Source organism: Vidua macroura, chromosome 11 (genome assembly GCF_024509145.1).
Source record: "Vidua macroura isolate BioBank_ID:100142 chromosome 11, ASM2450914v1, whole genome shotgun sequence".
NCBI lineage: Eukaryota > Metazoa > Chordata > Aves > Passeriformes > Viduidae > Vidua > Vidua macroura.
Genome location: NC_071581.1, coordinates 510,591 through 527,999, shown reverse-complemented (window position 1 = coordinate 527,999; position 17,409 = coordinate 510,591). Strand labels below are relative to the sequence as shown.

Here is a 17,409-nt window from a genome sequence, read left to right as displayed (position 1 = left end):
ATGCTGGGAGTGCCTCTTTTTCAGGGTACCTAAGACTGCCTCCTGGGGCAGGCAGGGTCCCAGTGGGGGTGCTCTGAGGGGTGTGTCCCTGAGACGTCCCTCTGCTCATCCATGCCTAAAGCCTGACCTCCAAGGAAATGCTCTTGTCTAAAGCTCTTGCTTAATCCACACAACAGTCAAGGGAAGAAGTTGGGCTTCCAGTCACTAGATTTGGAGAGACTGTCCCAGAATAATCCCCAGTTCACTCTTGTCCAGCTGAAAGCCTGTCACCAGATGACACAAGGAAAAACGACGCACCACAGCTTTGGTCACGATGAAGAGACTAATTTATTTTCTCTGACTCCAATCTTTTATAGTTCTCAAAAGGTGCCAGTGGATTGGAGGGTGAACGTGCCACCTCTCCAAGGACACTGGACAACCTACCTGTACATCAAATTTCTCCGCCTCTATGAAAGAATGCAAAACAATAGGTTGTTTACAGAAAGTTGTGTGGGAAAGTTCTCTACAAGAATGTAAACTCAGAAGGCTTTAGAAAACTCTTGAAAATCAGGGCGACAAAAGCCCACAGATATTCCCAGCTGCTGGCCCTGTGTTGCCCTGTGTGAGTCCCTTGTTGCATGTATGTTGCTTGCCAATACTTGCATGCCTTTTCTTCTGGAATGCCTCGGTGCTGTCTCTGTTTCTCCTGGCTGTTGGTGACCCCTCAGAGTGCAGAGGGCCTGTGTCCCCTGGTTCATTTATTGCTGGCCCTCCCATGGTTGTTACCAGACCTCTGTGTGCTGCCAGAGCTCCCTGGTCCTCTGCAGGTGCCCTGTGCCTGGGGGTTCCCCAGGTTCCCAAGTGCTCATTTCTCTGTCCCTGCTCCCATGATGTGTCTGCTTCCAAGCCCAGGAGAGAGGAAGGAGATTCCCAGCAGCAGGCCTGGGTCTGTAACTTCCTGCTCCTGTGCCTTCTCTCCAGATGTTTAATGAAATTCATCACCGCACAGTCACCCTGGCAAACACTGGCAAGCCTGAATTCAACTGGGTGCTAAAGCCTAGCACTGCCGACCAGCGTCTGCCTGGCGTGTTTCTGGTCAAGCCCACCACTGTAAGTAGCACAAGGGACTGACCCCAGCCCTGTGCCAGGTGGCCCAGGAGAGTTAAAGGGAAAAAAGAGGGGGTGGGGTGGAAAGGGGGAAAAAAGTCAGAGGGGAAAACCCCAAACCCAGCTCGGACAGAGACAGGGCTGTAAGCAATTTCTGCTGGGGTCAGAGCAGGTCAAACAAGGGCCCTCCTGATCGACTCCCCCATGGCCTTGCCTGGTGGGTGGCTCTGCTGTCAGAGGCAGACACGGGCGGGAGGCACAAGTGTGCTGGTGGTCACTGTCCTGTCCCGCTGTAAGGGGAGTAGAGGAGAATTCTTTTTGATAGATTTCTCGGACGAAAATAAGGCACAAACGCAGCAAGTATTGTATCTGAAAACTGTTCATTGATAAAGAAAGGGCATGGTCCCGACCAGAGGGGGATAGAAGAGGGAGCAGAGAGAGAAAATGAGAAACGGAGAGAATAAACAGAGAGGACAGGGATAGAGTGTTACTGCTAGAACGCTGGGGTGCTCTGTCGGGTCCTGCTCGGCAGATGGAGCATGTGCAGTTGTCCTAGTGATGGTCATTTGTAACTTTTCAACACATTCAACAGGTTTCCATTCCTTCATTGGTTAAATGTTAATACTACATCAACTCTTCACCAACACTGGTATCACAACACAACGTTCTCATTAAAAGAACTCTCAACTTTAGTAAAACTTCTTTTACAAAAGTCAGCATTATAGAACACACGGTATTTAACAATTGTGAAAGCCAACACTGTAATATGTTTATCACAAAGGTGAAGTGGTCTGATGGTTTCTTCTAGATGAGAACCTGTCTCCTCAGCCTGTCTGTCCCCTGAGCCATCCCCCATCAAACACTGGTGCATTCCCTCCCTCTTCTCCTGTCCCTGCAGGGCTCCATTGCACATGGCGAGAAGCAAGTGCTGAAATTCTCTTACATGCCGGGATTACCAGGAGCCTTCAGCAGGACTTACCAGCTTAAAGTGGGTGACCTGGACCCAGAAAATATCTGCCTGAAAGGAGAAGCATCCTTTCCCATGATCAGGGTGAACCTGCCCTGGAACATCAAAGGTGAGCACAGCCTGTCTGCCCCCAGAAAGGGCCCCTCTGGTTTTGTTCCCTACCATATGCCCATAGGGCAGCTCATGCCAACCTCCACCGAGCCTGGAGGGTTGCAGGACTCCCAGACCAAGTCAAGCCCTCTGGTTGCTTCATGAGTCCTGAGCAGAGGATCCCATGTGGGCTTTGTCCCAGGAACCATCCTGCAGAGCTTGCCAGCACATCTGGCAGGGTCCTGAAGGATGATGGCTAGACTGAAAGGCTTGGGAAAGCTGTAAGAGAGGCTGGCAGGGCTTCTGGCAGGGTTGGATTTGTGTGACATTGCAGGGGATGAGATTCAGAGAGGAACAGCAGCATCCAGTTTCCATAGATGGCTTGAGGGATTTCTTTCTGGAAGAAACCAGTGTTGGGAGGCGGGGACTTCCCAGCTTAAATGGGACTGGCACTTTGCTCACACTTCTCTTTGTGGATGTTTTCTTCCTTCAGGAAATGAAAAAGATGAGATCACTAAGAGTCAGACCTCGAAGACTCGGGATCCAAAGACTCAGGGCCTGAAGCCCCACATCCCTCGTTCTGGCATTGTAGTAAGAACAGCTGCAGCCCCGTTTAGCACATGCCACCCTCCCCATATCACCTGAGCCCCTGGTAGCCCACAGCAGCTCCCCGGTGCCCTGATGGCACCTGGGACCTCCCTGCCCACCGACAACCTGTCGGTGACAAGCTGTGTCACTCCAGCATTGCCCCTAGGGCTGCCACTCTGCTCATGGTCTCTTCTGGGGCTGCACCAGCTTCCTGGCTACCCTAGGGAGAGGTCCTGAAAGCCATGCTCCAGGGATGGAGTTGATGGTGCTTTCAAGGAGATGCATGTCATTGCTGGGGAGTTTGTTGGTCCCAACCCAAGCCCTGCCAGATTTACAGACCCAAACAGCGGCTGCCTGATTGTGCCCTGGGGCTGTGCTGGCAGTGCTCATCTCCAAGAGGCACCAGCTTCTTCTGGTTCCCTTTCCAGACAGTTTTTGTCCAAGCTGCCTCGGTACTGGCTGGGGGCAGGCAAGTATCTGGAGCTCTGGAAGGTTCCTGGCTGGTCTGTCTGCCTGGCCAGATCAGCTTTGCTAACAGTGTCTGGGCAGGCAAAGATGCTGGAGTTACTTCCCTGGAGATGAAGTCCTGCCTAAAGAGAGCAGGAGGTGTCACAGACACTGAGCAGCCAGACGGGAGGACCCCACACCCCCTCTCAACGAGAGCAGGGTGGGATCCTTTCTCAGGTGCAAGCTGGGCCTTGGGAAGGACCTTTGCTAACCCACCACTGTCTTCCCTTTCCTCAGTCAAACACTCAGCTGCAGATAGAGATGATGAGGATGCTGATAAAGAAGCCTTCTCTGGAGCTGCAGAAAAAGCTCCCATCCCATGCCCTGAAGAGCAGGTTCCCTGAGAAGGAGCTGTGCCAGCGTCTTGTCAAGTGAGTAGGGCCTTCCAGCCCCATCTCCAGGTGCCCCGTGGGGAGCACCCAGCCATGCCCCCTTCTCCTGAGAGCTCCTTGTGTCTGCAGAGCTGGGAATAGCCTGGACTGCAGAAAGGGTCTGGTCCCGGCGGCTGTGACACGCTACATGGGAGCGGCAGAGTGTCCTCCCTTCCCCAGCACCACGCTGAGCTTTGAACTGCTCAGCTCCCCACAGCTGTGGGGCTCTGTCCCTGGAGCTGGGGGAGCCAGTGCAGACCTTCAAGCCCTTCCAGACAGCATAAATTCTGTTCCTGCTGACTAGCTCTGAAAGAGACAACTCCCAGCTGATGTCTTGGTTCCAACTAACAGAACACACTAAACAAAAGGAGAAGGGAACTGCACATGTCAGAAACCCCTTTGAAACCCAAAATCAGATGGTTTGAATCCTGGTGGGGTGGCAGGGCTTATCTAGGTGACTTGGTCCCTCCCTTTGCACCATCATGATGCAGCACAAGCACGGGAGGCTTCAATTCAGGAAGAAGATGCTCTGCAGAACAGATCATGTGATCTGGTTGCAGAGCAATGAAGATTTCCTGTGCAGGCAAACCTTATTCCTAGACCCCAGAGCAATTTCACGCTCAGGCTGTACACCAGGCTAGGCAGTTCCACTGAGACCAGTGGAGGCCCAGTGGACTCACCTATACTGGCTTTTCATGGCAGAGGAGCTGTGGCCAATGTCCATTTTAAACTAATTGTATTTTCTGGTACCATCAGTAGCTGATAAAACCTAGGACCTGCACTCCTCCTGACTTCCCAAAGTCATTGCCAGGTGGTCAGGCCATGGGTTTCATGGGCTTGAGCTGAGATTTTACAGCAGTGAATAAAGAAATTGTCACTGCATTTGTATCCTCTGTCCACTTGGACATGTAGCCATGCTTAAGGACTGTGGTTTAAGGACTGTCCTTACTCCTCCTTGCAGAGTTAACCTGCTCGAGTATGTCCTGGACATGGGCCCTGTCCTGAAGGGTTACACTGAGACACACACTCTGAAGATCACCAACCCTGGGCAGATCTATGTGTCCTTCCAGGTCAATGTGTCTGTCCTGCGGGACACAGGTAAGCAGTGCTGGAGACACTTCCTGTGGCCTTGAAGGAGGTGTCTCAGACAGATTAGCTGAAGCCACTGAACCTGGGGAGGTTTCTGAGCTTTTTCTTCTCAGTGCCCCTGCTGGGAGCTTTAGAGGCAGAACTCTCCTGGCCAGCCATGCCCAGGGACCTGGTCTGCCTGTGACTGCCCTAATGCTTCTGTGCAGGGGCCAGATGGGCTCATCACCCTGGTCACCTCTCAGCATCTTCTGCCCTTGGCTCCCACGAGCATCAAGTTTCTTTGGGCACTCTGTGGGCTTGTTTTGCCAACCAGTGGGGTCTGCTGTGTTTTGGAAGTGCTTTGTTTGGAGTTCACACTGTCACAGCTCCTGTATTCAGCCTTTATTGAGGAAACAGCCTGTGAGATCCTCAGGTGGATCAAAAGAGGCTTCCATAAGAGGCCTTGAGGCAAGGCTGCGCTTCCATCACACTGTGCTCACTGTGTCTGAGGGGTGTTCAGGAGCACTCTTAAGTTTTTGTCCAGGTCACAGCACGGCGTGGGGCTTTCCCCAGACCTCTCAGCCAGGACACCTGTAAGGCTTTAACGTGCTTATGCACATTTTGTGTTTCGTGTCTATCTCAGCTGCTTTGTGTTCATCTGTTCAAGGTTTCAGTGTGGACCTGAACAAGATGGAGGACCTGCCCCCCAACCACACCGTGGCGTTTGAAGTGCGCTTTGAAAGTGCCCACCAGCCACAGGGTGACGTGGATGTGCTGCTGCCCATAAAGGTACCACAACTCTTGGGACAGGCAGCAGGCTGGGCACAGCAGCAGATGTCACCTGCACCCTCCACTGAATTCTCTGTCCTTCTCCAGGTGACAAAAGGCCCCACGTATAACATCCGCCTCCGTGCCACTGTGTCTGAAATGTCGCTCGACCTCTCCAAGAAGAGACTGCACTTCTCTGACATCCTTGTTGGGCAGTGCCAGGTCGAGACCATCCGACTCTACAACTGGTTCCGAGTAGCCTGCAAATGGTCCATCGAGCGTGTTCCGAAGGTAAAGCACAGGCGATGTTGAACACGTAACTTCTTGGTTGGGTTTTCTTTGTGACTCTTGCCCTTTCTGGTCCTGTGGCTGCCTGAGCACTTGGGTCTACAGCGTGTTTGAGGAAGCTTATGAGGGTCTGGATCAAGGCTGGTTTGCCTGGACCTGTTCCATTAGCTGATGCTTTGCTTTTCTGCCATCTTCACCCATTCCTCCTCCTCTGACAACAGTAGTTCCCTATCTGCTTGCCCTGTCTACAGGGCTTCCCTCCAGCTCTGGGCTTTGGGGCCACACTTGGTTTGGCTGTGGGTGCTCTCAGCACCGTAGCAGTGTCTCAGAGCACGAGGAGACCTCACACAATTGTTTTCTGTGCCCAGAACAATCACCTCAAATACATGACAGTACGTCAGAAGCGGCAGGCGCTGGAGGATGAGCCCTGTCCCTTTGAAGTGACGCCCTCCAAAGGAACCCTTGGTGCAGGAAAGTGGCAGAACTTGCAAATCCAGTTTACACCCGAGGCGGAGGTGAGATTGGCAGGTGTCAGCCCAGGAAGCCTGTCTGGCTATCTGGAAATGAGGGCCTGAGAGTGTGGTGCAGAGGTGCAGAGGTGGTATGAGCTCTGCCTTCACAGGGAGCTTTCTGCAAGCCCCGTACTCTGCGTGGCTCAGTTCAGCACACAGAGCACTCCCATGAGATGTGCTTGAAATGCCCGCAGGGAGCTTGTACAGAGAGCACCAGGGCTCTGAGGCTGCCCCTCAGCACATGGGGGGGATGTGTCCAGCTCCCCTCAGCCTCCCCCTTGCCTGGCTGTGTTTGCAGCTGCAACACTCGGTGCAGAGCAGCTGCCCACTCACAGAGGATAATCCTGGAATGGCCAGTCTGGGCTCATCCTGCTGCAGGACTGACAGACAAAACAGCCACCACACACCTTCCTGGGCATGGCAGGACAGTCTCCTATAGTGGTGTGCTGCCAGCAGTCCCTGGGGCTCTGGCCTGCCTGCACATTGCCATGCAGCTGGAGATTCAACTTAAAGGATGGAGCATTCCCAAAAGTAGTTTACCTGTGACCGCTGGGTCTCGGAAACTGGCAGTGTGTACCAGCATGGACACAAGTGCTTCTGTGCCCACAAACAGTCCCAGGGATCTTTTAATTGCTCAAGAGATGTAACCATCTTCTGTCTGGCTTTGACCAGAGCCGAGCACTAAGCAGAGAAGATGAGCCTTATTTCTAGCCAGCGAGAGCTCATTTGCCTCTCTCCTGGAGCTGGTGTTTGCCTGATGCAGCAGTGCCAGGACTGTGTCTGGACACTGTAACCCCGAGGGCCCTTCCCATGAGCGTTGCACTCCTGCGTGACCAGGTGAAAACACCTGACAGTCCGTCGTACATCCATCTGCTACCAAATACCCAGTTACAGTGCACACCAGGATTCATCCCAGTTACTCAGACCCAGACTACTACAGATGCTGTAGTCCCTAGCAGAAGTAAATATCTGGTTTCCATTCACCTTGGAGGGACTGATAACACCCTGACCTTGGGGCAAGCATTGTGGTATTTGGGGTCCTGTCACCTGGGACTTCATGGATGTGTTTTCTGCACTTTCCTCTTTTCAGAGCTCTTACAGGAATGAGCTGGAGCTTAACATTTGTGGGAGCAGCAGTCACTTAAAGCTGCACCTCTCAGGAGAAGGTCTGGAGCCACGGTTGGAGTTCAGCCCCCCAGCACTAAAGATGGGATGGATGCTGGTGGACAGTGATGGGCTGGAGGCCACAGTGGTGGTGAAGAACCCATGCAACTTCCCCATTGAGTTTTACTCCCTGGATTTTGATGAGCAGTACCTTGAGGAGGAGAAGGTGAGAAGGCAGATCTGGTCCCCACGTGCATGCTGCCCAAGCTTCACAGCACTGCAGCATTCCCAGGCTTGTGCCAGGGAGATGGAGGCAATCCCAGGGCAAAGCCAACTCTGCTGACATGCTGTGGGAGGACCTAAACTAAAGAGTTCATGTTGTTGGGAGGAAGGGAGGAGACAGAAAATGGGTTTGTTGAGTCTGTGTGATGAAAGGCAAGAAAAGGAATCTTGCATATGGCTTCTCTTCCCTACACACACAGATCCTGCGGATGGCAGTGGGGTCCGAGTATCAAAAGTGGTTTTTTATGCCTCCACGTGCCGTGGGTGAGACGCTGCCCCCAGAGGTGCTGGAGGACCATGAAGCACAGAGGAGGCCGAAGGCTCAACAGGCAGAGCTGAAGGCCATGGCAGAGGCCAAGGCCAGGGCTGAGGCTGAGGCCAAGGCCAAGGGCAAGGCAGCACCAGGTCAGAAAAACAGTGAGGGTTTGGCGGTGTCTGTTTTGACTGTGGTCACAGCTGGGACTCCAGCCCATACACCCTGAACTCTCTGTCACCTTGCTCTCCAGGGCAAGCCCATGCTTTTAGCAGCTGCCTGTTCCCCAGCTTGGTGGAGGAACTCTTGGCTGAAGGGCTGTGGCATCCTCTACCAACCCTGAGTGTAGACAAAGCAAGCTCCTATCTGCCTGCTATAGACTGGGGAAATAATCAGGATATTCCCTTGTGTCCCTTAGCCACAAAGACTAGGACTGGAGCAGTTCCTCAGCCAGCAGGACTAGGTCTAATATCACTGGCTCTTTTATATTTGCACCTTCCTAGCAACAAAAGAACAAGCTCATCTTGCTTTCACCAAGTCTCCTTTCCTGGGATCTGAGGAGATGGGGAGGATGGTGAGGATCAAATGTCGGCAGGAGGCTGACTTTTCCCCCTGGTTTGCACTGCAGCACATCGCAGGACTCTCACATTCTGTCCTGAGTCCATGCTGAAAGTGACTGGCAGTCCCATCTCTCGGGCTGTCATGCGCCACCTGGGCATTGACCCGTCTTCAGAGAGGCGTGAAGCGCAGCAGCACAGAGGGATTGTTGTCATCCTCCATGGGCCACCCCGGACAGGTATGTCAGCTGCATCCCAGGGCTGCAGGGAGAGGGGCAAGCAGGAGGAACGCATCCTGGTGGGCCATGGTGCTTAAGGCAAACTCCTCAGCTGAACAGGACATGGAGATGATCCTCTTGGCTCTAGACTTCAGAGCTTGTACCCACGCTGCAGCTGCCTCCCCCATGGCCTCCCCTGGAGGGACACTTGCTGTCCCACTGCCCTTTTAACTTTGAAATCTTGTTGGAGATTTTTCCAGGGCCTGTAGTCCCTGTAGTGCCTCCTGTGCCAGTGTCACCAAGCAGTCCCCCTCTCTCTCTCAGGAAAGACAGAGATAGCAGCAGGCCTGTGTCAGTATTATGATGCTGCTTACGTGTCCATTGACACCGTGGTGAAAGAGGCCATGGCCAACGATGGGAGCCCAGCAGGGCTCTGTGCCCGGGAGCTCTGCACCAAGGCTGCCATGGAGACAAAAGACAAAGACAAAGGTAATGCTGGCAAGGACCCAGAGCCAGTGCTTGAGAAACCCACCATGACTGTCCACTTCTGCTTACTCAGAGCAGCAGTTTTTCAGTCCTTGGGTCTCTTAGGGGAACATGGCTGAAGTGCATCACTGGCTAGCCTAACAAAACAAAAAAAGGAAATCAATTGGAAGGGCTCAGTCAGAGGTTCTTTTAGAGCCCCCTTTGCTGCCATTCTGGGCACATGTTCGTTTTTCTAGGGGTGGTGAAGCATGCCTGTCTCCTTCCCAAATATTTTATATTTCCTCAAAGCTGAATTGAGCTTGCTCCTCATGCACAAGGAAAAAACCTTCTGAAGTGGCTCATTAAGCACAAGAGGACTGACTATGAGTGTAACCTCGCAAACGAGAGGAAGGGAAGGACAGCCTCCCAGAGGAATTTCCAATGAGAGACATGCTCCAGATGAGCTCTTTTCTCCAGAGATTTACCTATGCCCACTGTCAGGTTACACAGCTCCTGCATGTTGGGCTGTTCTCTATGTGAGACTGGAGACTTCTACGAAACTTCCTGGGCAGTTGGTACCCTGAGCTCTGCAGGGTGAGGCCAGACCTGGCTCGGTGCAGGGGGAAGTTTTGCATTGCTCAGTTTTGAACCTGGCTGGGTTGGGAGCTGGTGGAAGGGAGAAGAGTCTGGGTCCCAGCTGGGCTTTTCCCACAGGAGGATTTAGCTTCAGTGGAGACAGGTGATGCAAGTGGGGCAGGGCTGCAGGTCTCCACATGAGAATGCAGGATGGGTGCAGTTTATGGCAACAATGCTCCTGGAGGACGAATCTTTGGCTCGATCCGCAGGGGAACTGCTGTGCGAGCAGCGTCGCCTGCGTGCACAGTTGTTAGGAGGGACACAGCGCTGGCTTTAAAATCAAATATGGGATGGTGTGCTTTACCTGCTGGTAAGAGAAGAAGGGAAGGAGCTGCTTCTGGGAAACAGTGCTCCCAGTGCCCAGCAGACTGGGGAAAAGTCTGGTTGTGCCCATTGCAGTGAAAGGTGCCTGCTTGCTTTCCAAAGCCCCTCTGAGCCATCTGTCCCCTGTGCAGGTGAAAAGTCTCTGACCAAGAATAAAGAAGCCTCTGGGGAAAAAATCAACAAGAAGGATGCCAAAGGCAAGACCCCTTCAGCACAAAAGAAGAAGGAGCCAGGCAGCAAACTCGACAAAAAGGACACCAAGGTAAACATGATCTGCCCTGGTTGATGTCTGGGACCTTTGCATTGTCTTTGAGATGGGCAGGGGCTGCTTACAGTGGAGGCTCTGTGCCAGCCAGGGCCTGGTATGTGGGTCCATAGTGCCGTGACTTGGGCTGGGAATGTGCTCTGGCAGACAGCTCCACTGGCTCTCAATGGTTTGCTGGCAAAGTGCAGTCCTGGCTAGTGTGGCTGCAGGCAGTGAGCAAAGTGCTGGGAGGCTGCACTGGGGGCTTGCAAGCCCAAGGCATTGTCTGCTGCCCAAGGCATGGGCCCTCCAGGACCATCCCCTGGAGCCCGCAGCCTGCACTGCAGGGTTGTTCTAGTTTCCACCAGGGAGGAGCCCCAGCTCCAAGCCCAGCAGTGGGAGTTGTTCAGGGCTTTCCACCGTGGTTTCTTTTCCTTACAATGGCTCACATTGCAGTTCACAGTTTCCACTGCTCCTGCGCCGCAGCAGCTGAACATCAGCAGCAGTCATGGGGAAGAGCTGAACTGCTTGAGCTGTGTGCTGCCCGAGGACCTGCTGGTGGACATCCTCAGTGAGAGGCTGAAGGTGTGTGGGGTGGGGGAAAAGGAGACATTCCTGCTCCGGAGAGACAGCACTGGCGTACAACTCGGAGAGGAGGAGGTCTGTACGTGCTGCTGGAGGATCCTGGACTGTGTGCAGGGAGCCCTGGGGCAAGTTGCAGCTGACCTTAGTTGGCAGAGCCTAAGGACAGATCCAAGCTGCTCTTGGAACAAGGATAGCTGGTGACATCTGGGTTTACGGTGCAGCTGCGAGCCCCCCGCGTGCAATGGCTGACTTGCTCTTCCCTTTATACACAGTGTAAAGACTGCTACAAGGGAGTGGTCTTTGATGGCTTGGAAAGCCTCTTTGCAAGCAGCCTGGAATCTTCTCTTCTCTGTGTACTCAAAGCTGTCAAAAATCGTCGTCATATCTTCATATTGAACCTGCATCAGGATTATGCTGTTTGGAAAGCCAGGGTTGAAGCTGAAAGAGAGAGGAAGGAAGCTGAAAGAGAGAAGAAAGGTGAGATATCTCCATCCCTCTCAAATCTTCTTTCTCAAGCCCTCAACCTTATCTCTGTGTATCTGGGTTTGCAGCAGAGCTTGTAAGAAATGTTTTTATTAATCTTTCCACCTTCTGCCTCAGTGTAACCAGCACTCCTCTCAGAGTTGCAGGAGATCGGAGGTTTTAAGACTCACCTTAATGTCTGACATAAAAGCTTGGGCACAAGTGCAAGCTACTGTAGCTCAGTGACAAACAACTCTCCTCAGCCTTGTTGCACTTAAGCCAGGCAAAGCCCAGGACCTCACTGCCTGGCCATAGTTTGGGGGATTGTCTGAATTTTGGAGCAGGGATATGAGCTCCCCAATATCTCCTGGTATGACAGGCTGGGTCAGGAAAAGCTGTGAATCCTTGCAGCTGACCCAGAGCACCCAGGTCTGTTTGCAGTCACTCATGGTTTCTCCTCTGGTTTGTGATAAAGAACTGCAGTGGGAAAAAGCTATTGAGAGGAAGAGAAAACTTTTATTGCAAATGACTGAAGATGAGTATGACGCCCTCCCTGAGGAGAAGAAAGCAGAAGTGGATAAAATATTCCTGGAATGGGCGCGCATACGGAGGAAGAGGTGAGTAAGCCTTCCATGGGTTACTGCTCTTCCGTGGGTCATTGTCCCTGGAGGGCTTCCCTGCTCCAAGGACTCTGAGCTCAGAGGTGTTGGATAGCAAAGGCCAGAAGCAACACAGGGATGGCCACTCTTAGCTCCCTGGCTCCCAAGAGAAGAAGGACCTTCTTCTGTTGAGAAGAAGTTCCTTCTTCTCTATTTTAGTGGTGAGCCCTCCTGGCTTAGATGCTGCCTGCAGGGACCTGGGCTCTGGGCTTGCCTTGGCACTGCCTGCAGAAGTGTCTTTAAGTCCATGATGTCGATTGGCACCTTCTTCATCATCTCCCTTCACCAAAACAGTGGGACTGTGGTATGGGCAGGTGTGGGGCACAGACCAAACCTTGGTTTGGATCCTGGTCCTGCCACAGATGAAGTCCTTGCAATGCCGATCTGCCAGGGTTCTCCTTATGGTGGGACACCACCCATAAAAGCTCACGTCCTTCAGGCTCCCCTTCAGCTGCAGCAGTAGGCAAGCACAGGAGAAGCTCTGCTCCAGCAAGGCAGCCCAGCTCAGGCAAAGTGTGCAGCTGGGAGGGGAGGCTGCTTGAAGCAAGCCTGTGTATCAGGACTTCCTTCAGCCCAGGCTGAAGTTGGTTTCATGGAGAGGAGACGGAGGGGGCTGCTTCAAATAGCTTCCATGGCAGACAGCACTAGTTTGCCTCAGTCACAGCAGGTTCCAGCAGGAAATCTGGCTGACAAGAGCCTGTCTTGCAGGAGAGGAGTTTCTGCAGCCTTTGCTTTCTGACTGATAGGATTGGTCTCATTAAGGAGCAGGCTATGCCCAGGGAGAAGGGGGCTGAATGAGCTGAGTAAGAATTGTAGGAGGGATAAGCAGACGTTAGCAATTTGTGATCTGCTTTAAACTGGGAAATCAAAGAGACAAAGGGCATTTTCAGGCATCAGCGCAGAGAGCTGGTGGATCAGCCTTTGGCAGTGGGCTGGAGGTGTCTGGCTGTGCCTTAAGAGGGAGGTTGCACAGTCAAGACCTTATGATGGCAAGGCTTAGGTTTGGCTGGTCCTGGAGGTCCCCTTCCACCAATCCCCTCACTTGGGATGTTCCCAACCTCTGTGGGTTGAGGAAAATTCAGGGAAATGGTCTCACGGTTCTGCCTGGCCTCAGGGTCAAGGAATGAAGTGCAGGGCCAGCGAGGGCTAGTGAGCCCGAGTGTCTGGTGGTGACTCTCAGTCATGTTTTCTATTTTGTTTGCTGAAGGCAACTGAAGCAGCTGGCTCAAAAGCTTGAGGAGGAGGCAAAAGCCTTAGAGGAGGAAGAGAGGTGGAAGGAAGAAGAGAGGCAGAAGGAGGAAGAGAAGCGGAAGAAGGAAAAGAAAGGTGTCTCTGTGGGGAAGCAACCTCCAAAACCAGAGAAGGGGAAAACCAAAATCCCAGAGAAGAAGGAAAGCAAAATCCCAGAAAAGAAGGAAACCAAACCCCCAGAGAGGGAGGAAACCAAACCCCCAGAGAGGGAGGAAACCAAACCCCCAGAGAGGAAGGAAACCAAAATCCCAGAGAAGTGGAAATACAAAGCCCCGAGGATGAGCAAAATCATAATCCCAGAGAAGGGGGAACCCAAAGCCCCACAGAAGGGGAAACCAAAGGCCCCAAAGAAGGGGGAAACCAAAATCCCAGAGGACCTATCTGAGATGGAGAATTTGATCCTGAGGTTTCAGATCTATGAGTCATCACAGCAGAATGTTGCAGAGCTTTCCTCCTGCTGGGACAGGGTTCAGGGTACCATGCAGTTACCTGTGATCCCAAAGGAAAACAACTCCCAGTCTTCACCTGTAAAGAAAGGTCAGAAGACCAATAAGCCTGAGGAGAAGGTGGAGAAGCCTGAACAAAAAAGTGGAGACCGAAGGAGTCTTCAGTCATCTCAGCTGGAGATGGAAAGCAAAGTTGCAGAGGGGGCAGTCAGAGACGAGCATGTCGGGGTGCCGTGCCTGGACATCCAGGTCTCAGATCCAAAGGCCACGATCAGGGAGATCCTGAGGGATGGGACGCTGCCAACGGAAGACGAGGTAACACCCTGCGAGGCTCAGATCTTGAGCTTGTCGTGGTCTTGGGCCCTGGAGCATTGTGTGATAATGGCACAGAGCCTTGTCCAGGTCCCTGATGATGTTCCACAATGACTCTGTATCATCTGTGTGGATGGGGAAGTTATCACCATCCCTCAGATGGGCAGGAAGTGGGAGTGCTCTGTGTACAAGTATCCCATCTGTTCAGAGTTTCCCAGCCTGGAAGTCATAAACGGCCCCAGGACAGGGCAGCTCACAGCCATTGTTTTCTTCAGCTGAGTCACTTGGGAGGTTTCTCTCCCGGTCCTGCTTGTAGCTCTTGACTCTGCTCTGGAGCTTGCTCACCCCACTGGGCATAACAAAGCACTTGTACTTCATGTAAATTAAAAACCCCCTTGTCAGAAGCTCAGTGCCTTTAAAGAAGGAGTTGTGAGGATGAAGGTGACAGAAGTATAAGCAGGGTTTTCTCTTCTGTTTTAGGTGCTGCAACATGTGGGACTGCATCCCGACGGGCCTCCCCTGCCCCCTGCTGCTGTGCTCTCCATAGTCGAGTACCCAGAGGAGCGGCTGGCCTCTGCAGAGCGCGTGGAGCCCTTCGCCATTGTGGCACCGGGAGGTGCTGCTGTGGAAGACAGTCTGGTGGGTGCTCCAGTGGTGCCAGGGCAGGGACCAGGCTAGATGGGGACATGGGGGACAGGTTGGATGGAAAAGGATCATGGTGGAGAGGTAGTGAAGATGTGATGGGGCCCTGTGTCTGCAGGTCTCCTTTCTGTCAGGGATGGGACAAAAGAGACAGCTCTGCTGGAGACAGAGCAGTTCTGTAAGACAAGAGGGGAAAAAAATCACTTAAAACCATCAACTTCCTTTGAGGAGAGGGTCTGAGTGAGGGGGAGTGTCCTAGGCAAAACAAACACCAACAAGGAAGACCAAGTCCATGGGCAGGTAGACTTATTTATTTATGCTCTCTTCCATTGGTGAACAAACCCCCAGTTTGCTTTCCAGGATAGGGATGTCTCAGGGCTCACCTCTCCCTCCCTTTTCTCTCTCCCCTTAGGCCAAGGCCCCTGATGTGAAGGGCAGTTCTGCCGAGGGCCGACCAAAGACAGGTAAAGCAGCCAGCAGAGACAGCTCTGCAAAGGAGAAGCAGATCTCCACACGGAGAACAGAAAGTCCCCGGGATTCCTCTGCAACAGGATCCAAAGGTACACTGGAAAGTGCCTCCGTCCCCACAGAATTCCTCAGGTGAGCTGCACAGGAGGAGGCGATGCCTCTCCTTCTTGGTCCTCTTGCCAAACAAGGTCCATCATCCCCAGCTCCACAGCGACCCCGTGCCAGTGCCTCCGTGGGATGGCAAGTGCACCCTCCTTGTTTCGTTTGCTCCTCAGCAGCGTCTGTAAGCCTCCTCTTTAATTGCCAGGCTGAAACGGTACCGGTGGATAGTGCCTGCCCACGGTGAGGTGGAACTGAAGGTCCACTTTGTAATAAAAAGTGGCTCCGGGGGCTCCCTGGGTTCCCAGCCAGTCCGGGGAGTGATCCGCGGCTGACCAGTCCGCAGGGAGGGGTAGGTGAAACCTGGATAACTCCACCAGAGAGTGACGAGACGTCTCCCGAGCAGTAGGATCCAAGAGGCTTTATTGCGGGAAAGGATCAGGAACAGGAGGAGAAGGCAGGGAACACAAGCACTCTCGGAGGGAACTGGCTCCAGGAGCCCAGAACAAAGGCGGGACAGAGCATATAAGGGCAGAGGGATAGGAGTGGCTAGGGTACAGATCAACCAGTGGGTAACGGGTAAAGGGGAGGAGACGGGATGGGGTGACATACAACGAACCAATCGGGTTACAGGAGAGGAGTGGCATGTCAACAGGGTCCAATGGGGTTAACAGAACAAGGGAACTTTCCAGAACTGGGGAATGTGTTAGACTTTGATGGGCAGTTTCCACTGGGGAGGGGAGCAACAGGTAATTGACAACTTCTCTACACTGAAGCTGCCTCCCAAGGGAGAGCGGGGACCCCTCCCACCACTCCCCCTTTTTGGTTTATTAAAAATACATTCCCCACAGTTCTGGACAACATTTTCTTAAAAACGGTTAAGGCAATAGAAATTAAGAAGATGATAATTAAAATCCAAACTAAACCTTTAACAATCGGAATGGCCCACCCAGGATCACCCCATTGAGAAAAGATCTTGTTCACAGCGTCCACAGCCCCAGTTTCAGTTTTTAAGTCCGTCACCAACGCCTGGATCCGCTGGATGCTGGCTTGGATGGATGTGCTCTTCGATGACAAATTGAAGCAGCACATCCCTTCAAAGTCCTCGCAACTGTGGCCATGGGCGAGCAGCAGAAAGTTGATGGCCGCTCTGTTTTGTAAAGTGGCGTGCCTGGTGGTCTCTTCTTCCGCCAAAAGATCTGATAAGGCGGCAGAGGTAGCATTGGCCTGCTTACTCACCCAACACCCTAAGTGAGAAATCTCACCGAGGGCCTTTGCTGCCGCATACCACGGTAGAAAAATGGATGCGGCGACCCTCTTTCCTTTGCCCCAATCATAAATTTCCAAATCGCAATTTGGGTCGAATTCTCCATAGGATCTCTTTTGGCGTGCCGATTGACTTTCCTTTTTCCAGTCTAGAATTTGTGTCTTATTAGGGGTCAGCGTAGTAAGCTTGCCAAGGCTACAGGGACCCCCTTTGATCTTAGAGGGGATCCCAGCCCACACCCTGTCCCCACAGATCAAAAACACACCCCAAGGGAGCTCCTTAGGGTATGGGTAGGACTTGGACAGTACCGGGCTTGTGTAGTTGCACCACTCGTTGATGTATTTTTTATTAGTTGGTGTTACTTCCTTGATGTTATAATTTGTTTTCCCTTGAGGGGCCTTAGTATAAAATCTAATGCAAAAGTGAGCCCTTGTGGACCCCAGTAGATCTAATTCCTGGGGTTCCTGTGGTGCCTGTGGTAGTGTCCTTATCCAACCCACCCAGGAGTCCGCCGGGTTGGGCTTCATCCCTGTGAGTGGAAAGTCATTTTCCGACAGGGGGATTCCCACCAGGCATGTAGACAATGGGTTGTCTACACCTCCCATGGCCATGCAAAGTTGTTCTTGCCCGATGGACTTTGCCAGCGTGACCCAGATGTTCTCTTTGGGCTGCGGTACGATCCAGCTTCCTGCCAGGTGGAGACACAAGATGGTGAAGAGTGCTGCTGCAGGAAGCTGGTCACTGCGGGGTGCTCTGGCTGCTGTGACTGCCATTCTGGGTGGCCCGAAGTCTGATAAATAGACACATAAAGGAAATAAGGACAATGGCCCCTTTGAATCCCCCTCCTCCCCCGTTTAAATCAAAATAGTATCAAAATAGGAAAATTTAAT

The 17,409-nt window shown here is 52.7% G+C and overlaps 1 protein-coding gene across 1 annotated transcript in view; it reads left to right on the top strand.

Annotated features, from left to right (window-relative positions):
- The window catches only part of LOC128812978 (hydrocephalus-inducing protein-like), a 111,953-nt gene that overhangs the window by 73,751 nt on the left and 20,793 nt on the right, over window positions 1-17,409 (top strand). Inside the window, exons 26-45 of the mRNA XM_053987705.1 lie at window positions 961-1,089; window positions 1,985-2,162; window positions 2,637-2,734; window positions 3,476-3,609; window positions 4,571-4,707; window positions 5,345-5,466; window positions 5,554-5,736; window positions 6,102-6,248; window positions 7,336-7,575; window positions 7,832-8,036; window positions 8,513-8,680; window positions 8,984-9,148; window positions 10,216-10,346; window positions 10,785-10,913; window positions 11,186-11,390; window positions 11,851-11,992; window positions 13,752-14,046; window positions 14,524-14,682; window positions 15,098-15,285; window positions 15,461-15,495. Coding sequence (XP_053843680.1) covers window positions 961-1,089; window positions 1,985-2,162; window positions 2,637-2,734; window positions 3,476-3,609; window positions 4,571-4,707; window positions 5,345-5,466; window positions 5,554-5,736; window positions 6,102-6,248; window positions 7,336-7,575; window positions 7,832-8,036; window positions 8,513-8,680; window positions 8,984-9,148; window positions 10,216-10,346; window positions 10,785-10,913; window positions 11,186-11,390; window positions 11,851-11,992; window positions 13,752-14,046; window positions 14,524-14,682; window positions 15,098-15,285; window positions 15,461-15,495 — 3,190 coding nt within the window. The remainder of the gene's footprint in view (window positions 1-960; window positions 1,090-1,984; window positions 2,163-2,636; window positions 2,735-3,475; window positions 3,610-4,570; window positions 4,708-5,344; window positions 5,467-5,553; window positions 5,737-6,101; window positions 6,249-7,335; window positions 7,576-7,831; window positions 8,037-8,512; window positions 8,681-8,983; window positions 9,149-10,215; window positions 10,347-10,784; window positions 10,914-11,185; window positions 11,391-11,850; window positions 11,993-13,751; window positions 14,047-14,523; window positions 14,683-15,097; window positions 15,286-15,460; window positions 15,496-17,409) is intronic.